We start from the raw sequence: 22,429 nt of genomic DNA, 5'->3' as shown, positions 1-22,429 counted from the left end.
AGTTTGTGATACCTTGGATGTGAAGGAAGATTTGTTTTGTGAGGAAGAATTAGCGACAGTACTAAAAGGATTGAAAAATAGTAAGGCTCCAGGTGCATATAGTGTGGTAAATGAGTTTCTTAAATATGGTAGTTCTGAGGTTAGAAATAAGTTACTTAAGATTATTAGTATGATTATTGAGTAGTGGGAAGTACCTTACGATATTAGAAAACCTTAATTAAGCCACTGTATAAGCAAGGCGATAAGAGTGAGTGTGGGAATTATCGAGGCAATAGTCTGGTCTCTGTAGATGCCAAATTATTTAATGTTATTAAACTTTTGAGACTGAGAGAAGTTGTGGACAAAGTTTTAAGAGAAGAACAGTGCGGTAAGGTAGAGGATGAGTCGACCAAGTTTTCACTCTTAGGCTAATAATTGAGGAATCCTTGAGTTATCAAACACCTCAGTTTTATAGATTATGAGCAACCAGTTGATTCTGTTAATAGAAGAGCTTTAGCAAAGGTTTTACCCTTGTATGGTATACCTGACAAGTACACTAAAGTGAGTAGTGCTATGTACAAGAATAACACTGCTGCGGTTAGGGTAGGAAATGAGATTAGCAGCTAGTTTAATGTTAAATCAGGAGTCAAGTAGGGTTGTGTTCTATCTCCCTTTATTTGGATTATTTTGAGGGATTTTGTCTTAAAAAGCACAGTAAATGCTATGGGAGATCACAGAATCAAATAGGGAGGAAAAGCTCTCCAGGACTTAGATTACGCTGATGATTTAAGCATCCTATATGAAAGTGTGAGGAAAATGAATGAACTAAAGGTTTTGCAATTTCAGGGTGCTAGAATAGGTTTGAAAATGAATGTTAGGAAGACTAAGTCACTAAGGTTAGGAATAAGTGAAGATGAAAAGGTGACGTAGGGTAACGAAAAGATGAATCGAACGGACAGCTTAACTTACTTTGGTAGCATTATTAGTAAAGACGGTGGGAGGAATGAAGATGTTAAAAGTACGATAACCAAGGCTCATGGTGTTTTTCGCGTTAAAAAAGAAGTTTAGAATAATAGGAAGATAAGTCTAAAAACTAAGATTAGAATATTGGAAGCTACAATGATGGCAGTGGTCAATTATTGCTCAGAAGCATGGGCGCTCTGATAAGCGGTGCTAGATGTTTTCCAGAGAAATTGCCTATGGATTATTCTCGGTACCCAGCTGACTGACCATATTTGAAATAAAAGGCTCAACATAAAGTGTGGTTCAATCCCGCTTTCTAGGGCTACAGTGAGAGAAATGTTGAGATGGCTAGGGCACGTTCTATGGATGAGGAATGACAGATTGGCAAAGATTGTCCTTTTTGGTCAACCATCTAAGGATAAACAGGAAATCATGTTGTCCATGGTTGCTGTAGGAGGATGTCATAAAGAAAGATTTAAAGGGAATAGGAACTTCCTGAAAGGGTATAAAGAGGGAGGCTTTGAAGAGGTTATAGAGTAGAATACAATATATTTATTCACTAGAACAGCCGGAGCTAGCATTATCATGTCATGACAAAAATTATTTATACCTTCAAAAACACTCACAAAAATTTTTATCAAAAATTACATTAATCAAACACATATTAAATATTAGTCATGTCAATATTATTGAAATGATGGGTAAAATATGGGACAAGTGATTTACGATATCTCTCAGTACTATAAGCTGAGCAAGTCAGTAACTGTGGACAATTCTTTTTCATTTGTCGGAGTCTAGTAACTGGTCCTTCAGTTGAGAATCTCTCAAGGTTAGGTAGTAGACGACAATGAGGTGGGGAATTCACACAATTTAGTCCAAATCTACATGTTAAGCCGTGTCTAGGACTATCAAGTGAGTCCAAATGGGGTTGTTTCAGTGCATCCTCGTATGTTGAGTAGTTTTGTCCAAGTGTCATTTTTACAGCTCTTTTTTAGATCGTCTCAAGTCTATCTGTTTGATATTTTGTCAAACCCGGATGCCAAGCAGGGCATGCATACTCAAGAGAAGGTCTAACATAGCTGCAGGTTGGGGATGTAGGAGGAATGTACGTGGCTGTGTTGGCCTCAGGCCGCTTGGTGCCGCGATAAATTGTTAGTAACAGTAGTAGTATTCTCTGGAAGCGACATCTGTAGCTGATCAAGTCGAATGACGCTATATATATATCCGCCATTTCCCATGAACTGCTTGGGAAATCGTCGAAATCCGAACGGAATCACTTTTATTTGAAAATTCGGCTGGCCTTGCGATATTTTTGGTCAACCATCTAGGGATAAACAGAAAGCATGTTGTCCACGGTTGCTGTAGGAGGATGTCATAAAGAAAGATTTAAAGGGAATAGGAACTTCCTGAAAGGGTATAAAGAGGGAGGCTTTGAGGAGGTTATAGAATAGAATAGAATATATTTGTTCACTACAATAGCCGGAGCTAGCATTATCATGTCATGACAAAAATTATTTATACCTTCAAAAACACTCACAAGAATTTAATCAAAAATTATATTAATCAAACACATATTAATCAAACATTAAATATTAGTCATGTTAATATTATTGAAATGACGGGTAAAATATGGGACAAGTGAGTTACGATATCTCTCAGTACTATAGGCTGAGCAAGTCAGTAACTGTGGACAATTTTTTTTTTATTTGTCGGAGTCTAGTAACTGATCCTTCAGTTGGGGGGCTCTCAAGGTTGGGTAGTAGACGACAATGAGTTGGGGAATTCACACAATTTAGTCCAAATCTATATGTTAAGCCGTGTCTACGACTAGCAAGTGTGTCGAAATTGGGTTGTTTCAGTGCATCCTCGTATGTTGAGTAGTTTCGTCCAAGTGTAATTTTTCCAGCTCTTTTTTGGATCGTCTCAAGTCTATCTGTTTGATATTTTGTCAAACCTGGATGCCAAGCAGGGCATGCATACTCAAGAGAAGGTCTAACATAGCTGCAGGTTGGGGATGTAGGAGGAATGTACGTGGCTGTGTTGGCCTCAGGCCGCTTGGTGCCGCGATAAATTGTTAGTAACAGTAGTAGTTTTCTCTGGAAACGACATCTGTAGCTGATCAAATCGAATGATGCTATATATATATCCACCATTTCCCATGAACTGCTTGGGGAATCGTCGAAATCAGAACGGAATCACTCTTATTTGAAAAATTCGGCTGGCCTTGCGATATTATTGTATTTTAATTTGGTTAAATTTACCTGGAGTCAGGACCAAGCAAATTTGAAATTGACAGAACTCTTTAGTCCAAATAAACAGGCAATTATTTAAGTAAGCAAAGAAGAGAAAAAAAAAATTGAATAAAAACTGGGATTTTACAAGGCCAACAAAAATACCGGAAGAAACAAGACGATATTTCGGGTCAACAACCGCATCTCTTCTTCAGCAATGTAGGAGAAAGGAGGCTGGTAGTCCTCCAATCTGTTTGGTCACTTAGAAAGGGCACTTTTAATTTTCTTTTGAATAAGCCCTCTTTTGATCTTCTAGGAATTTTGGTTCTATACGATCATTCCTAGAAAAAACCCACGCATCCGTAATCAATCTTTGATGAAAAATACGAAATTTCCTTTTTTCTGTAGGGAAGAGCTTGAACCTCAACAGCTGGGCTTATATTTTTTTAGGCTAGAAGGGAGGGTGGATTTCTCAAAGGGAGCATTTTAATAACAAAACATCGCAAACCTCATTGCGCTTATAGATAAATACATAATTAGTTCTCGATATACGTAAAGAAGGAAGAGAGAGATAGAAATTGAAATTTAATCCCTATTGATTCCTGGGGATTTCTCGGGTCTACGACTTTATCATGAAAGTAAAGAGTAACACTAAACCCAAAATGAGCGTAATTTATTCTTTATAGGGGGTAGGCTGCCCCTTCCCATCACCAGCTTCCCTCCCTTGTTGTCGTAGAAACTTTGGTGGATGCTCATTCGATCAAAATTGATAATTCTAGTCCCTTTTTTAAAAATATAAAGTAACTGGATACCAGCCAGCCGCTGTCATCGAATATTTTTCGATATCTGGTCCTTTTGCTGACTGGCTGACATTTCCTGACTGGTGTCCTTGGCATACTGGGTAAAATTTAACATGCTTTTCCTTATCACCTTTGTTGGTCTTTAGATTTTCTGCATGGCGTCCTCTTCGTCACAAGGCTTTCCAATGCATAATGGCCCATACTTTCCTCACACTCACAGTCCCGTAGAGAATAGAGAAAAGCTGATCTTTTTTTCTTTTTTTTTGAGAACGGTATTTCAGATAAGGCAACGCACTTTTAACTTCTTCTTTCAGCCACTTTAAATTAAGTTTTTCTGTAACAAATAGAAAATTATTCCGTATATGAGGTTTCCCCCTACTCAATCCCTAGGTCGTTGCGCTATAAGTTTTTTCAATCTTAAAAAGCTTCTTATTCCAATTCACGGCCCTATTGTTTCAATAGCCGCTAGTTTAAGTTTTAGTTTAAAATTTTTTAAAGTTTTAAACGTTTAAGTTTTAAAGCAGAGTAGGCCTATACAGTCAAAATTTTCGATAAACAGCCTTGAACGAGTCCTTAATGATATTATTCTACGGAATTCTGGGCGGACCAGCCTCGTATATAAGTAGGAAAATGAGAAATATTACCATTTAATACTATGAAAACAAAGCTCCCCTCCTTAACAATAATTGATTAGCTTTTACATATCACTGGGCATAATTTAATGAAATAGGAAGCAAATCAGTTTCGTTTAAGGAATCTTTCAAATAAATGTTAAAAGCGTAAATGTTAAAAACAGCTCCTTTTTTATAAACCAGGGAGATTTTATCAGATTCGTAGCTTTTGATGGATATCATAAAACTTAATAAACTTTATGTCTTTGGAACTAGCATAAAATTCCGATTCTTTCCCTACATGTGAGATCATGGGGGCTTCATCTTAGCTTTATTGGTTTGGACTAAAAATTTAAAATCCAGATTTTTCCAGTAATTTATACCAACCATGTTATTAATGTGATGATAGTATGAGGCAGTGATTCCTGAAGTCAGACTAACACGAGGGGATGACGACTCTCATCAAACGCTATAGGTTGCTGATGTCGCTTTGATTTGAGCAGCCCTCAATTCACCTGTATCCTCTTTCAATACTCACTACAAGATATGACAATGTGCTTACCTTTTTGTTAAAGTTTATCAGTCGGTCCTTAAACGTAAAACATAGTATTTACATTATTTGTTTATTTTGCATAAAAAAGGGAAGGCTCTTTGGATCCTATAATTATTTTAATAAGATCTACAAAATATGTCTACGATCCAAATTCGAATCTGGTATACCATTTTCGCCTTTCTAATGCAATCAGCGACTTACGCAGGGGGAGGGCTTCGGGACGGCTTCGGTCTTTGTGTGTGTCTGTGTCTGTGTCTATGTCTGTGTCTGTGTCTGTGCCTATGTCTTTGTCTATTTATATGTCTTCTCCCCCCAAACTCCTAAATTTACCGAATTTTCTGGACATTTCTTACTCAAATTACCGACTACAGTTTGTTTTTATCATTGCATCACTGCTATTTCTTGATTAGCGAATGTATTAATCGTCATCAAAATTTTCCCCTTTTTATGGTTTCAGTTACTATTGGCCCGAGCCAAATGTCTGGACATAACTAGCAGCAGGATTTATACCATTTAAACGACATAAATATAATTTTTCTATAATAGAAAATTTAGTTTTTGAGATGTATGCCATTTTTCATAGTTGCATCATCAGATGCAGCTTAGTAAAGAACGAACTTTAGCCCTTATTAACCAAAAATTTCAAAACGCGCTCTGAAAAAAAAAATTACCAGTGAGGAATACTCAGCAATTGAAGCTGAATCAGAAATTGTAACTATTATTTCTGTTAATGTTAACGGCTGAATTTCATATATTTGGGGATACCATAAAAGCCAATTCTGTTGATGTAATTCTTAGTATTACGTTTTTTAAGGTTATGTTACAGTTGGCCAAAGACTCTCCTTGCTTGTAACATTAGATGTTGTAGTTTTCTTTAAGTTGAGCCATTAAACCGCTCTCTCCGTTGTTCCAATGCCCCGCTATCTGAGGAAAAGAATAATGAAAAGAAAAAAGATGCCGTATATGCAGAATATCGTGGTTTCAACCACTTTTCTTTATTTTCAAGCCAATACATTTTTCATGTTGTTGAAGTCAATGGACGGTAAGTTTCTTATTAAAGAGTTTCAGACAAGGCCGTTGTAATAGTGTACTTCTTGTTCCAACCTGACACTATTTTTAGGAGTTATGGGCTATTGTATTTCATAGTACTGGACGCGATCGTCTCTTACTGGGTTTGCAAGCTACGCTGCATCCCGGATTCGTTACCATACACTCTTCGACCGAGGACCCGGAGTTCAATATCAGCAGCTGTAGTGCCCGGAACTACATGGAGAATTAGCAATAGCGTCTTGAATAATCATACAAGAAGAAGAAGGAAGAAGGGTTGCATGCTCTCCCTTAGCTTGAACTATTTACGCAGTTTAAATTTCCGATTTTTGACGAAGAGACTAAGCTTCAGACTCAGTGTTTAAGCTGGACCAACACTGATCTAATCACTTACAATTTTTCACTTGAGAAAACCTTTACCGACTAAAATCAACCTAGGGATCTAGAATTTTCAGCTCAAAAGCAAATTTTTCTAGATGATAATGCCAAAAAGTCCAAAGCAAATCAGATTATGTGTAGAAATTGATCTGTCGTCTGAATGATCATCGACAGCTTTAAGGGATCATGGTTCCCAGCTCCAATACGATGGCAATATAACTCTTGATAGCTTGAAAGAGGTGAATTCCCATAGGCGAAATGAACCACAGTCGCATGGTTGTTGTAAGTCTTACTCTCATTTTTGCCAAAATTCTTGACTCCCAACTGCAAAGATGCCTTAGTACAAATCTATCTGCTATTAAAGGGTCACCACCATTTGCTATTAATGCCGAAGAAATGCCTTTTGCTATTGTTGCCGTTCACCTTATCGGCAAACGTTCCAGATTGTGGGTATTATTCTCGGATGTCTGGTCGTCTTGATTTTCTGTTGTGAACTTGCCAGTCGTTAGTGGGCATACAGGATTAGACATCGCACACGCTCTGCTTGAAGCTTTGAAGCATCACTCTCCGAGAGTAGAAGATATCAAGGAGCAGCTAGTAGGTGGTTCAGTGGATGGACAGTATTTCACGCTTCATGTACCCATTTATCTTTTGATGCTTATTGATCTCCGTGATTCTCCTGGTATAAATTTAACTAGGATACAGTGCATCGCGTTGAATTGGCTGAAGGATATGCTTGAAACTCGTCACAGTGGGTATCACGTCATTGTAACCTCATATTCACCGGTAACAAACAGATGGCTTATGGAAAAACTTTGAAGCAATAATAACCCTCGTCGAGACACAAGGTGTCAGTTTCAAGCAATAATCGTTGTTTTCCTCCGCTAGGTTTTCTATACACTCAGCATAAGTTTTCAAAACTTTAAGGGGCAACTACTCCCTGATGTTTTCCTTACTGAGCGACAATTAAAATAATTATTTGAAAAGATCTCAAATGCGAATTTCGTACTTAGTTTAGAAGGGATTATTGATATTTACGAAACTAAGGATCGCCTTTCCCTTTCACTCCAAAAGGTGCCACGGTACCAACGTTTACCACGAAGTGCAGTTCTGTACTAGTACAAAGAATGATTAGATCGTGTTTCTAGTGTAAATGCAGATCCTAAGCATTCCTCTCTTAGTGCACTACAGAAGCTTTACTTATTTTTAACCAGCCATCACGTACGATAACTCTCCCGAATTTCTTTACCTTTTACTGTGCTGTATGTGCAAGACGTCATGCGAATCTATTGTCAAGAGTATGGGCAATATTATGAACGAACATGCTCATGGCTGTAGTGTCAGTTCTGCCACTCTTTGCTGTGAGTTAGTTATCCAGTGGCAGGGCTCTCCTATTTAATGAAACATGTAAGTCATTCATTGAAGAGGCCTTGGACGTTCACTTTGGTTTACGATACAAGTGGCATTTCTTCAGCACAGCGTATCGTGCTGAAAAACAAAAATTTCATCGTATTAGTAAAGTAGTAGACCGGATTGGCTCCAAAAAGCCCCGTGTTCTCACTTGCTTCGTGAATACAATAACGTTCTATATTCTCATTAAAACTATTATGTAATCCTGATCTTTAATGCTTCAACATAAAGATATTGGATAATTCTAAAGATTGGTATCGAATTCAATTAGTAGAGAGTACGCATTTAGAGAAGTAACGTACTATCTCGCTCTGTGAGTGAGCCCTCATGCTGTTGCTTTTTAAAACCTGTTCAAATTGAAAGCTCATTTTATTTCGATGTCGCTATGGGAAAATTTACTTTTACGTTGTTGTTATCCTTCGCCCTTGCGGAAGACACAGTAGAAAAACACAGTGTAAGTAAAGAAAAACACAGTAAATAAAAATATACCTGAACTTACTCTGCCTCATACTGATTCGGAGTGAGAATGTCAGCTACTTTGACTACCTCTTTTGCATAAATTGGAACTAGCGAAAGTCTAGTTCCAAAGTCTAGCCCCAGCTTCACTTCTTGAATCAGGTAGGGGTGGAGCAAAACTCCACTGTCCCGTATAGGGGTCATAGACTTCAACATCAGAAACTGTGATCTGAGCACGATAAAAATTGACTTCGAGGGTTTGATCCCCTCCAATGACATACAAAAGACCGTTTGAAACTGCAACAGCTGGACTAGACCGACCGACTTTTTGCATAAATTGGACTAGTTACGAAAGTAACTTTTTACTTACTCCACTTCTCTTCAACTGAAAACGAATATTTGTTCAAATGTCGCACAAATTGCCAAATTATCTCAAAGCTGTATATTCATCAGTTGACAGAATCTTAAAAGGGCTGGCAGCTATCAAGGTGAACATACAGTTAAAGCAGGTAATGGAAAAGCTGTAACGTGGAAGATTAGTAGGCTGAAAAAAGCCACGCTACAATGTAGTGGTAATTCCCTGTTTATTTTGGGGATTAGATATGGCAAAACTAATATTATAGCTACGTAAAGCTTTTGACTACCAGTCAAGGCCGTCACGTTTGTGGCGGAAGAGGGACAACCCACCCCGATGTTTTTTTTTCACTCGGTAAAAAAAGAAAAGAAGTCGTTAAAATCATGGCACTTTGCGGTAAGATTTTTCCGATGCTGCTAAAATTCTTTGTTGGCTAAAGACGACGAAAATACTGATATGCCATCTATAAAAATTTTGAGCTTGGTCGGTAAACGCAGCAGTTTTACCCACTCCTGCCGTTATTTTACATATGGTGCCACAATTTTCCATTTGGTTAAATAAACAATATTAAATAGTGACGTGATATTCACCAAAACCTGAATCTTGGTTCGTAAATGCAGCGGTTTTACCGACTCGTGTAGTGATTTCACGTGTTGCATTCGAAACGGTCATCATGCTAATTTTTGACAAAAACAGTCGGTAAAAATGACTAGCCTGTCAGTAAAAATCTCTTGCTCCCCATCCAAAAAAAAGGAGCATATTGGCTATTAACGACCCTGCTGCCAGGTTGCCAATCAATACTGTTCTCATAGAAAATCAAATTATGTTTTTAATAGTTATAATATAGTGATCAATGAGTATCAAGCACTAAGTTGGGTATGTATTATTTTTATAAGACCAATAGCATTGGAGTGTACAACTCCAACCATAAAGTAGCAGCAGTAAGCAATATACAGAATACTTCAGACTTTGAATACTGTACTCCACTAACAGTATTAGAGTAAATATGACACAGTACTTTCGATAAAATGGTACATATACAATTATGAAGAATGATATTTATGACTAATATAGGGCTTGCCATTGAATTAGATTACATTGTAAATTGTGATTCAGAAAACTATTGATATTTCCAACTACAGACTATACTAAGCTACATTTGTTATTCTTCTGCAAAATTTACGTATAAAAGTTCTTTCCGCTCAAAACAAAGCTGTCAAAACACAAGTTGTGCAGCAAAAGTGTCGGCAGCTTTTGTAATTCTGCTACTGGAACCTTTGGAACTTTTTGCAAACCTGCTCCTTACATATAATTCGTTACCACTTCTGAGACGAAGCAATTCGGTCCTTACTTCGGAGAGGGGGGGGGGGGGTTACGGCTTGGCCACTTTAAGGAATACTTTGTGTTTCAACGTTCCGAGGGCAAAAAATGGCACGGAAGGGTCTCATAACAATTTGATTACCTTTGGCTCTTCAAAATGGTACTTGTACTCACGATATCTGTCTGAATTGGACCCTTCATGGACGATCAATGGTTCGATACGACACACCTTCACCCCTCTCTATCTCAGGTGAACAGAAGCTATTGAACTTTATCGAATTTTGCATATTTGGAATATCACAAAAATCTTTGTGTGTGCATTATATTCACATCGTACTTCTCTTTTTTAGTTTTTACAGAATTTGTCCGTTGGTAACTGTTTATATTGGCCAACAAGAATTATTTCTTTTTTATGCCAAGGTTACCTAACAAGGTACATGTTATTTTTCGGATGCTGAATCCAAATATGAAACCAATTTTTCTGTATTAGCTGCACTTTTAGAAATATAGCCCTATCACACGCTATTAAGTTTACCGTTAAATCCCTAACACTTGTACATTTTCTATTTATAGTAAGCTTTAATAATTTACCTTTGGGGTGCTCAATTCAAATATGAAATCATTTTGTCTGTGTCAGCTAAAATTTTGAAGTAAAGTGCTATCATCTACAATTATGGCTTAATAATATAAAAAAAATTCTGATCAATTTCACATAAAAAAAATCGAACTCTTAGCCAAAATTAAGGTCATATTAAATAAATACACATTCCATACCAAAAGCACTGTTACCCAACATTACTTACCATTTTATTTTCACGTTAACAATCAACTTCAAACCGGAGGCTGTACAACGGATGGCTCACCCCTTGACAACATTGAGCCTAGGATTTGATCTTTGCTGCGATAGGGCTGACACGGAAAGGGACACACTTTTACTATGAAAGATCTAATGATACTGGATGAGGCGTTTACACCAAGTTACTAGGTATTTTTTTTTATCGCTTTCTAAAGAATACATCAATATCGGTTTATTGATTTTAGTCTTATTGGCAATAAACCAGCACTCAATGAAAAACTTCGAATAGATAAAAATAGGAACATTGAAGCAAAAAAAAAAAAAAAAACATGTTACAGACGAGGAAAAGTCCAGAAGTCCAATAGGACCCAATTCAATAGCTAATTAGGAATGTACTTTATAATTGCAACTGAACGAACGACAAAACCTCGCAAGTAAGACACAGCAGAGAATGAAAAATTGTATTTATGAGAAATATCGAAAAACTACAAATTTAAATTGACTAAAAAGCGATTCTTTGAAAATATTTAACAAATATTGCATAAAGACAAAATGAGCAAAACTCCACGTAAAATCCATAAACAGCAATTATATAAGGCGAGCTTACAGTAAATCTATTAATATTACAATTACTATACGGCATGAACAGAAAGACACAATATATGAACATTTAGGCTATTGAGGGAAAAATTTGCTAAAGTTAATACAGGTAAAATACGTCTATGCCACATAGATAATAAAAATGAGTAAATATATAGGGAAACATTGCAAAACAGCCAAACCTGAATTAATTGTCGTTATCACAATTTTTCGAAAGGAATTCATTGTGAAGTTTTTAATATACTGATGGCTTTTAATTGCCTATTTCAGAAACTTAATGAAATGCATAAGGAACAAATAATCAATGAACTCTAAAGACCAACTGCATGGGTATTATTTATTTTCGTAGCTACAAGACCTTTTTTTTGTTGCCAGAAAAACTTTTTTCGGTACCAGAAGAAGGTCATTGATAGAAAAATTTATAAGGCGATTTAATATTTTATTTGGTAACCTATACAAAAAAAAAAAAAAAAAACAAAAACAAAAAAAAACAACAGTCACACCGGTTATAAAAAGCCCGTAAGAATAAAACATCTATTATTGCGATAACTGTATGTAATCACGTTTCAAAACAAACCTTATTTACAAACTTACTTATTTAGTATATTTGCGTTTGATGTACTTCTTTCTTTACACGAAAATTTAAGGCAGGCGGATTCCTCTTCCCCTAAACATCCATCAGTGGAATGTCTATCCCTGAAAAACTTTGGAAAGGAATTATTTCAAATATTATTTTTAATATTATTAAAATCCACTAATGAAGTAATGTTAAATTCAAAAATATTATTAAAAATCCAATCAAATAATATTATAAAAAAATTAATCAATAAAATAAATAAACATTTAAATACCTAAATAAATATTTAGCTTTTACGATGGCCAATTTAATTTCATGAATTTACTGCATTTTTTGTTTTAATTAAGTAGACTAGCAAAGTAATTTTGGAAAAAATCAACAAACAAACAACATCGGAACTAAACTTACCCCACCCCAGAGACTAAGACTTTACTTTAAGTTTTGATAAATTAGGTATATTAAAAGGCTCAGGCTTTCGGTCTAAATTAAGCTCACAAATCGAGATAAAGCTCCAGCCTCTCTTCCTAAAATTCCTGTCATATACGTCTTTTTCGTAATCTTTCAATGCACATCCAGCACAAACTAAGAGAAGGTTTTCAGTTGGAAAATACGAAAATAAAGCCAAGATAACAAGGATAATAAGAGAAACGAAGCGAATGGCGTAAAACAGAAAAATACCATTTTTGATTTAGGCTAAAGATCTTCGGAAAGACTCTTATTTGCTTTTAATGCAATCAACATGTAGATGACGTTCCTTTGCAATTACATAAGGAGGATACGGCAATAGATCCTTGACGTCCAAACCGGCGATGCTGATCCCTGTTTCAGCCCTGAGGAATCCTCATCCTCAGGCAGTTCCATCATTGCAGTTCCTCATCTCTGAGGAACTGGAATGAGGGGTTGGGGCCAGCCATTCTATGCTTTCGCACACCCTTCCTGCTTACCTTCCTCATATTTCTCCAGGTACCTATTTAGAGCTGGGTCAACTCTGGCTGAGCTTACAGTCACGCCACTGACACCGTCTCATACTAAATAGCCAGCCACGATAGCCATAATCGATCTCTCACCCTTTGGGACAAAGGTTTCCAAATCCAGAGTGCCAACGACTCGGCTAGGACCACATAATTGCATGAACACGAATTTCAAATATTTGTCAGAACGACATGATATTGCTTGTTATGAGCATTATATTTTCCAAATGGATTTTTATATTTTTGACACACTACATTCTATGTGAACGAAACTACTTAAAACCAAATAAGATGTGTTTTTTTTAGCCTTTGAAGGTCTTGTTTTCCGACGTTCATAACTTTTTGTACTCTTTTCTTAATTCCACGAAAAACAATTCCGAATGAAAAGAAGAAAAAAGTCAGCTCAAAAACAAGTTGAAATGTTTATATTATTCATAAAATATAAATCGAGTCGAGGATATGCTTATTATGGCTATGAGATATATTCCTTTAACGGAACAACATGACTCTGGTGATATGCTTGCAGAATTATTTGCTCCTCTGTCATAGAAAAGCCAATTCAGTAGAAAAAACTAAGAAACCTAAAAAACACACCAGAGCAAGGATAGACACGAAGACCAATAGTAGTAAAGTTTTGAAACAAACAAAAAAAAAGACTTTTCTCCCCAAAGAAGAGAGAGATACATGTTTTGTCGACATTAAAAAGGGGCTGACCTTTTTATAGGCTATACTGCATAAACTTGAGTTTAAAAGCTCACGGATGATTTGGGTCTGATTATATAATTATAACATGCTAGAAATCCCTAATACGAGAATTTTTAATGACTGTTAAAAAATAGGTAATTTCTTAAACGGTAAAAAATCTATCAATTAGAAATCTAATCCCTTTTACGTTATTTTATTGTTTTAACATTCTTTTTTTTAATATGATACAAACAACACTAATGTAGAGTTGTGCTGCTACTTTAATGAATAAAAAAAAAGTATTTTATTGCTCTTTGGTGACCAGGTTACGTGAAATCCCTCTTCTCTCGGATACCGTACTTCTAACTATTAGGTAGGCATAACAGATATCCTCTACATTTTCACCCTGAATCAATTAGAAATTTAAAAAAAAATGACACGTATGGCACAACAAATCGTAAAAAGGTAAGGAACCCACATTTTACGTATACTTAATTTGTTCTTTGTCTGCTTTCAATAAAAATGAAAAAAAGATAAGATCGAAGCAGCATTCTGATAAAGAGTTTGCAGTTTTATTACCTAATATTAATTATTACAAATATTATTTATTGGAATAATATTAGATTCTAATAGAGCTTCATTGCCTGTACTTACTGCTCTTAAAATGCGTTCTCCTAACTTCAAAATGTTACGTTGAAAAAAGAGTACAAAATTTGAGGCACTCAACTACAAAGACTAAATAATATTGCACTTGGATTAACCAGTCCACTAAATATCTAAAACGAATTTCATTTAAATAATCAGTAAAAGAGGAACAAACAGAACACAATTAATCTATAAATAACTGCAGACACACACGTAGAAGTAAAAAAGCGAATACTAACAACTTAGTCTAAAAGGTGTATCTCAAGAATAAGTAGATCTCCCAGTTCAGGTATTTTCACTGGTACAAGAAACCCAAGGTCAGACTGTGAGTCCTAATTATGACGGTATAAGCACTAAACGTTTAATGTTAATTGTCTGGACCTAGCAAAACCCTTCAAATTACCGCATCAATGGGACGGAGAAGGGCTAGATACTTATGTATTATACGAGAAGCACTCGAAAATTTGGATCGCGAAGATCCGATAGGACAATAACCGGTTAGTTTGCAATGCACAGTGATAGAATACAGTTTCTTACGATGGATGTTCAAATTAAGATTTGAGATTTGCCAAGGACAAAAGAACCACAAAAAGAATTTTGTTTATGTTTCTCGTTAATGTTTTTCAGCATCACCATAAAACTCCTCTCCTGCGAAACGGTTACTTCAGATTTACAAGAAAAGAAAGATTCCGAAATAGTTAGCTAATTTATCCGCATATTTCCGTAAAAACTAGATTGGGTTCTTAGCTGAAGCGGGTTGCCAAGAGGCCCATCGAAAATTTTGGCTAATCTTTTTACTTAAGACAGTAAAATGAAATTGACGTACATGTATCTGCCTCAGATGTTTCCAAACCTTCTGGCACAGTTACCCATTCTCAAACAATTTTTCTTTTGTTAAGTCAAGGTATATCTTTTGATATTTCTCTTCTCAGGTACTTTTTTTGCGGACTAAATGGACGTAATAACTTTCCAGCATTAAACCCCAGTACAGTATGGGATCCCCCAAGACACTGTCCTCAATCCTACAATTATAAATTTTGCATATATTCTCTTCTTTCTTCTATCTCATATACTTCAATTCTCAACCAAGGAATTTTTTTTTTACTTTGGTTCTGCAGATAATATTCTTTTGAACAGAAGGATCTCTTAATCTTTACAACTGTGAAAGGCATTCACTCAACCGTAAAGTCACTTTTCCTCTAGTCTATGTATCCCATTTTAAACTATCGGTTCCCTGTATTTTTTTTTTTTTTTTTTTTTTTTTGTAGCTGGGAATTAATGCTATAAATGCTTGAAAATCTATCAAAATCCTCACTGTCTATGATTGAAAGAAAAATATTTTGTCGTGTTATATCAAAACTGTTGTAAGTCGAGGTAAATACAGTAAAAAATCTTGCTAAATTGCAACTAGCTTTACTGATCAATCCATTTGGTTTCTTTCTAGATTTTAGTCTCGTCTTCCTATTATTTTATAATTTCTAGTTTTCTTCTTTTTGCTTTATATGCCACTTTAGAACAAAAATCAGAACCGCATGTGTTTTGTGACTCCTGAATATCGATCTGAAAGTTACGGAACTTGCTGAAAAATATCCCAGGAAAGAAATAAATAAATTACCAACACACTCTTTCCCTCTGCCCTGACTCGTCTTATCTAGTTTCGCCCTAACTTCGAAGTGTTGGTTTTCTTTATACTACTAGACCTTTGATTCTTGTTTGATTTTGATTAAAGTAAAAAAAAGTCATTATTGTTAATATCTGTCGACTAATAATTAACCCGTCATTTTATTTTGTAGGGAATTTCAACCTGAAATATGCATTTTTTTTTTTTAAAGAATATTGTCAACTGAATCCTTAAAGAAATTAAGATACGTCTTTTTGGCGTAGTAAGACAGTAGGTTCTTCTGGATCGCTTCTCCCTTATTTAGCTTTCGTTGATCAATATAGAAATGCACACAGAAGGAAGGGAGGGGGAATTGGGCTCCAAAACCTAAACATAATTTTCTATATTCATTTTTACCACAAATTAGCATATTTTTTTAAAGCTTTTTCCCCAAAGATGCCCTCTTCTTGGAAGGAATTTGTCTGTACAAGACGGAATAAATCTAAAATCTTTCAACGTTTCGGAAATAACAAAGCACAAATAGCAGCACCTGTATAACTTGAAAGACGAAAAAGGAAAAACACTAAAAATGATGGAAAAGGGAATGAAATATAACAATCACTTTATGATATAATTTTTGTGCACATAAAAAATTAGCACCGAATGAATAAGAAAAAAGGAGAGCGCATGAGAGAACATTCACAGCTCAGTCCTGGGAATTGTATTCTCCATGTTGATCATTGATTCACCTTCATATGGTAGCCTATAATCAGCACCATAGTACGGTCTATTATCAACCAAAACAGGGTTGGGACTTATGGTTGAATTGTTATGCAATCTTCCACCATCCCATCTACAATTGTAACTTTTTTCACGTTTCTTTCTCATCCAACACGTACGAATTTTTTTACGATTATACCAAACCACAGCAAAACATGCCAAAAACGCAAATCCAAAAGCTGCCAACAGCACAACTAGAATTTCATGTGGTATTAAATCGGAACAACCCAGATTATTTTCATTGAGTTCGGTCAAATGCATACCACTTAAACCAACTGGACTGTCACATGTAGGAATTGGGATAGATCTAGACTTTAAAAAAGAAAAGTGAGGTACCGTTACAACTGCCACGGGCACTTTACCTCTACCTCTTAATCCAGCACGAGGTTTTTCTTCGTCACTGTCAAGACTGTTCTGAGACCACAGACGGATTTCACTAGCATAAAAATCTCGGTTCCACAAGTCCGCCGCTTTTTGCTTTTGAGCTTTTCCTTTTACATTTTGATGCACTTGGTCAATTTTTTTAACTATTTTAATGAACCATAGGCTGTCACATCCGCAGTAGAGCGGGTTACCGTGAATTTTCAGTTCCTCAATATTGTCCCACGAGCCCATGTTCTCTGATAACTTGCGGAGACTGTTGTAACTCAAATCTAAACTGATCAGAGGAGAATGAAAAATACCATCTGGCATCTTGTACAGGTTTGGATTCCCACTTATTCTTACCGATTCCAGATATTTCAATCTTATAAAAGCATCTTTTTTAATTTCAGTCAAATAGTCGCAATTCGAGATATCCAATACTCGAAGCCTTGTCAAGCTGAAAAAAACATGACTATTGACAGTGGAAAAACTGTTCTTGCCGATGCTTAGTTCCTCTAAAAATGTGAGATTTTCCAACTCTTTGCTGGGAACTTCTTCGAATCCATTCCCATCCAGCTTTAAGGCTCTAAGCTTTTCTATTCCACTAAATGTTGCAGAAGAGATAGATCCTAGTTGAGCATCTTCCAAGTCGAGTATCATCAATCGGTCAAGGCTCCTGAAAACACCACTAGGCAGTGCAGATAGATTATTTTTCCCCAGATGAAGTTCCGCCAAATTCGGTACAACACTGAATATTTCCTTAAAAGGAGTTAGAGCAGTCAGACGATTATCATCTAAACTCAGAACCTCAAGATCCTGAAAAAGAAGGTTTAAGTTACGAAAGAAAAATAAAGTCGGGTTTTCGTGTTAGACCCATCCATTGATTACTTCCAAACGACACAAACTTTATGATACAACATTGAACACTTAAACTGATTTTAAATGAGTCTGCGTTTCAGTTTTTTGTTTTGCTAATGGTCAGATTTCGCTTTCTGATTTCTGTTGCAGATACTGATCTAGGAAGTCTATGCTCTTGTCTATATATATTTTTTTGTTCTTTTTATTAGGCCATGTTTGTTGTACATTTTGTATATAAATACACAAGTTTCATTTCGTATAAATAGGGTTACTTAACTCTAAAATTCTACTGCAGATACCTTACCTTATCCAAAATTATTTATTTGTGCATTAACTACTACCGTAAAAATTCCTAAAAACGGCAAGTAAAATTAATAAATTCTCTAAAGAAAATAGTCACATAAAATTTTAATTCTTATTTACTACCGATTAATGTACTATTCAACAGAAGCAGCTGTCACTCCCCAAGGTTTTGGTTCGAAATTTAAAACACAAGTTTTAAGACAGACATCACTCTAGCTTAAGGAGTTAAACTTAGCCCTGAACTTCAGTTTCATCTAAATTTTTATCAAGAAAACACCTAACAGGAAAGGCCGGTTTAAAGCTTCAACGCTCCTAGGCCAAAGTGTTTTTGTTGCTATGTTTTTGCGAAATTTTCGGGGATAGTGGATAAGCACTGAACAGAACTCGATGAGCCAGAAGTAATGAAAGATAGATAAGTGGCCAGGGAATTCCTGAATTGTTTTAAATCACTTTTATGTGAACAAGCAGCGCGGAGGCTCAGAGCCCCTGTCACTTTGACTATAAATCACATCAGTCTAGCGTTTATTAAGAGGAGAATCACTCAATTATAATTTATTGCTACCCCCTGGCATTGTGTACACCTTGGCCCGGGCCTAGTGGGTCTATTGGTAATTCCAGGCCAGCTAACAGGTGGATCACCCAAGTGTGTATTGATCATCAATGATTGCCACCAAAACAAGCACAGAGAAACAGAGAGTTTACTTGAAAAAAATCAAGACAGGAAAAGTTCCCGTTCTTTTACTGGACTAAAATTTCACCTATACTATTTTAGAACCATTCAGGGAACGTTGTTAGGCTTCCCTTTCTAAAATCCACTTAAAGATTTACGTGATTGATTACCAAAAATATGTCACAGCCTATAAATAAACCAATGAATCAAGGCAATTTTTTTTTGCAACAGTATTACAGGAAAGTAAACTCTGTTAAAGATTTTGGAACAGTTCAAAACAATGGCTGGTTTAGACCGTCACGAGAAAAAAAGTTTACCAAAAAAAAGTTTAAGATCGTTACAACAGACAAAGTCAATTGATTCATGTTGAAAGATCGTCCAACAATACATATCACAACCAGGGTGGATATGGTTCTTCTGAACAAAGCAAGTCTTCAGAATTTTGTTTGGACAATCACACAATTAGCCGATGGTCGGTATAAAAATTTGAGTATACTGTAGGAAAAACTGAGGAAGTTCTAAGCACTTCTTGCAAAAATTAAGGGTAACTGATAAAAAAAATGATCGCTTTTGTAACGTCTTCTCATTTTTCCTTGCTTGTTCCATTTTGAAAGCTTTTGACAGCTTCTGAAGAGAAACAAACTCATTCGCAAGTATAAATATACTTGAAAGCAGTGTAGTAGCTTCTGTCCAAAACCAGGGATGGAAAAAGGGGAAAATATTGATCGAATCATGGAAATTCTGGTGCTTTCCTTCAATAAAATTATTCACGCCTTTATTCACTAAGCCATTCTAAGTTTAATATACTGACAACTTTCGTTAGATAAATTTAAGATTAATTAGTTTAGCACATTTAAAACCTAATTTATCATTTGAATTTTTACTCAAACAAGGTTTGGAACGCAAGCCTCCAAGAAACGAGACAAAAAAGCTGAGTTCTGTAAAATATTTACTCTACAAGTAAAATAAAATCTAACTCAGCGTTTTATAAGAATAGCGTTTTCCATGAATAGGCAATCTGGTTGGATAAGATATAACATTTTTTAAAAGTAAGCAAGAATTCCCAAAAGCAAATGCAGTAAAAAAAAAAAAAAAAAAAAAAAAAAAAAAAAAAAAAAAAAAAAAAAAAAAAAAACTATAAAATGCATTGTAGAATTATCACATTTCATTTTTGAAATCGTAATTGTTGGTCTAAAGTTTAGAGAAAATTCAACATAAATGCAATACGTGCTTACTTTAAAACTTTTCTAAAACATGAAAGGCTCATTCGAAGAAGTTAAAAATTTCATCGAAATAAATTTGTGAAAAACGACAGATTTGTGACGAATTGTCCTCTAAATTCCTGACCAAGAGTATAACTTATAATAGCTTAATAACAGATTTATATATATAATCTTTTCACTAAGCTCGTGCAGGGTCCATCCAGGTTGTTCTTTTCGATCAACCATCTAGGGCCAAACGAATAGCAGGGTCATCCCCGACTGGGACAGGAAGAGTCCGTTATCAAGAATTTAAAGGAAATTTGAAGATGGAAAGAGGGTGAATTTCTTTGGAGGGTGTAGAGAAAGATATTTTGAATAGACTGGAATGGAGAATAGAGCGAAGCTGTGTGGACCTTGGGCGGCTTGGTGCTGAAGTGGTTGTTAGTAGTAATAGAAGTAGTTTTTTTCTAATAAGACGCTCCATTCCTTGTTCAGGTAATTGAAAATTTACCAGAAAAAGGTGAAAATACAGCCTGGACGAAAATTCAGAATTATAAGACCAAACACGATTCTGCCGTTGCTCAACGTGGTCTTGTGATGTCGATTTCAAAATATGTTAAGGCTAGAACATAAATTAAAATAATTTTGCAAGCCTCAGCGTCGCTGACTGTCGCTAAAACGAGGGATTCATTAGCAAATTCTCGCAGAAAACTAGCTATCATCGAAAGCTATCGGGAATGTGACTAGGAACAGAGTGAAATTTACTTCTTTTTGTCAACAAGTTTGTCAATCAAAGTGGGTAGTACCACAGGGAATTTTCAAAGAGGCCAAATTAATCCAATTATAATTCCTTCGACCTGGTTTTTAGCATTTTCCGAGCAGGTATGCTAGAACATTTTTAGCGACTACCCTTTCTTGAACTGTAATAAGAAAATTCTGATCAATTTATAAGAAAAAAAAATACACTTACTAATGGTGTAATTATTATATAAACTGAGCATCCCCGTCACGGTCATAAAACGAAAAATAGTATTTCTAAGATTTCCGGGAAAGTAGGTGTCGGTTTTTAACTTTTCTTTTGTTTATTCAGATCTATTACCTAAACTCTACAAATTTTGATAAAACTGCCCAATAAATTCTGAATATTTTCGCCATACAAACTAAAAAAGTTTATAATGGAAGACATAAGGTGCTTCTTTAAAGTATTAAATAAATAAAAAAAAAAAAAAAAAAAAAAAAAAAAAAAAAAAAAAAAAAAAAAAAAACCAATCAGGTGAAAAACATTTTTCACCTGAAAGTAAGGAACAACATCAAAACTTAAAGCGGACAGAAATTATCAAGTATATGAATGGGTTACTTCCTCCTAAATACCTCGCTCTTGACACTAAAGTTTTCTTTCAGAATTAAAAAAAAGATTATTATTCTAATTAAATGGTCCTTGTTTCAGGGATTGTTCTTAAAGAATTGGGACAAAACTCAAACTTTAGCGGAAAGAGCGAGTTATTGGTAAACATCATGGCGTTTCATTAAAATTCCTTGACTTTTAGTGGGTGTTTCCCCCCTTTTTCGCAGAACAGGTAAATTTTTCAGACTCATGGCGTTTGATCGGTAACACTAAACCTGGTGAATCTTACATTTTTGAAATCAGCATAATAAGCAAACTCTTTTGATAATTCTGTTGATATAAAATTCCATTTTTTAAAGTATTGGTTACAATTGAGCCGCTTCGCTTATTACTAACAGTTTTTTTTTTACCACAAACTGTTTGATAGCCCAGGAGCACCACGTCACTGATTGACAAGGTAACAAAGAACTTACCAAAAAGAGGTTTACCTAGATGATCTTAACCTAGGTTAAGATGGTGGTACGAGATAGTCTTAACCTAGCCAGCCGTCATTTTCAACCAGATCGCCATCTGTTGACACTTTTTACAACTAAGCTACATACATTCTAGTATTTTTACATGTGTTCACTTCGTATTATATCCGTGTTGTTTAACCTAAAAATTACTATAACAAATTTTTTTGTTTTGTACAAGTAGTTCTGCCAAAACTATGGACAGAACAAAAAAATAATAAAAAAAATGAAATTTAAATTAAACAATAATTTATACCAGGAAACCAATCTAATGCTCTCTACGGTGTCTAGCATACCTGGAAAATCCCGATTTCTAAATATCTTGTTTCCTTATGTGATGATTAGGCAATACAGTTCTGTTATGTAGAAAGGAGGTTAGATTATAGATTGAGGTGTAGATTGAGGTTATGAAAGCAAACG

At 35.4% G+C, this 22,429-nt stretch overlaps 1 protein-coding gene across 3 annotated transcripts in view; it reads right to left on the bottom strand.

The window, feature by feature from the left end:
* Nucleotides 1-11,346: 11,346 nt before the first annotated feature.
* Nucleotides 11,347-22,429, bottom strand: part of LOC136033021 (leucine-rich repeat neuronal protein 2-like) — a 67,501-nt gene continuing 56,418 nt past the window's right edge. For all 3 annotated transcript variants that reach the window (XM_065713573.1, XM_065713579.1, XM_065713589.1), the window contains one exon: nucleotides 11,347-17,935. In XM_065713573.1, the coding sequence (XP_065569645.1) occupies nucleotides 16,676-17,935 (1,260 nt within the window). In that variant the 3' untranslated portion in view covers nucleotides 11,347-16,675. The remainder of the gene's footprint in view (nucleotides 17,936-22,429) is intronic.

This window comes from Artemia franciscana, chromosome 1, assembly GCF_032884065.1.
Source record: "Artemia franciscana chromosome 1, ASM3288406v1, whole genome shotgun sequence".
Lineage (NCBI taxonomy): Eukaryota > Metazoa > Arthropoda > Branchiopoda > Anostraca > Artemiidae > Artemia > Artemia franciscana.
Note: the sequence above shows the minus strand (reverse complement) of the source record. Positions and strands in the feature narration are given on the sequence as shown.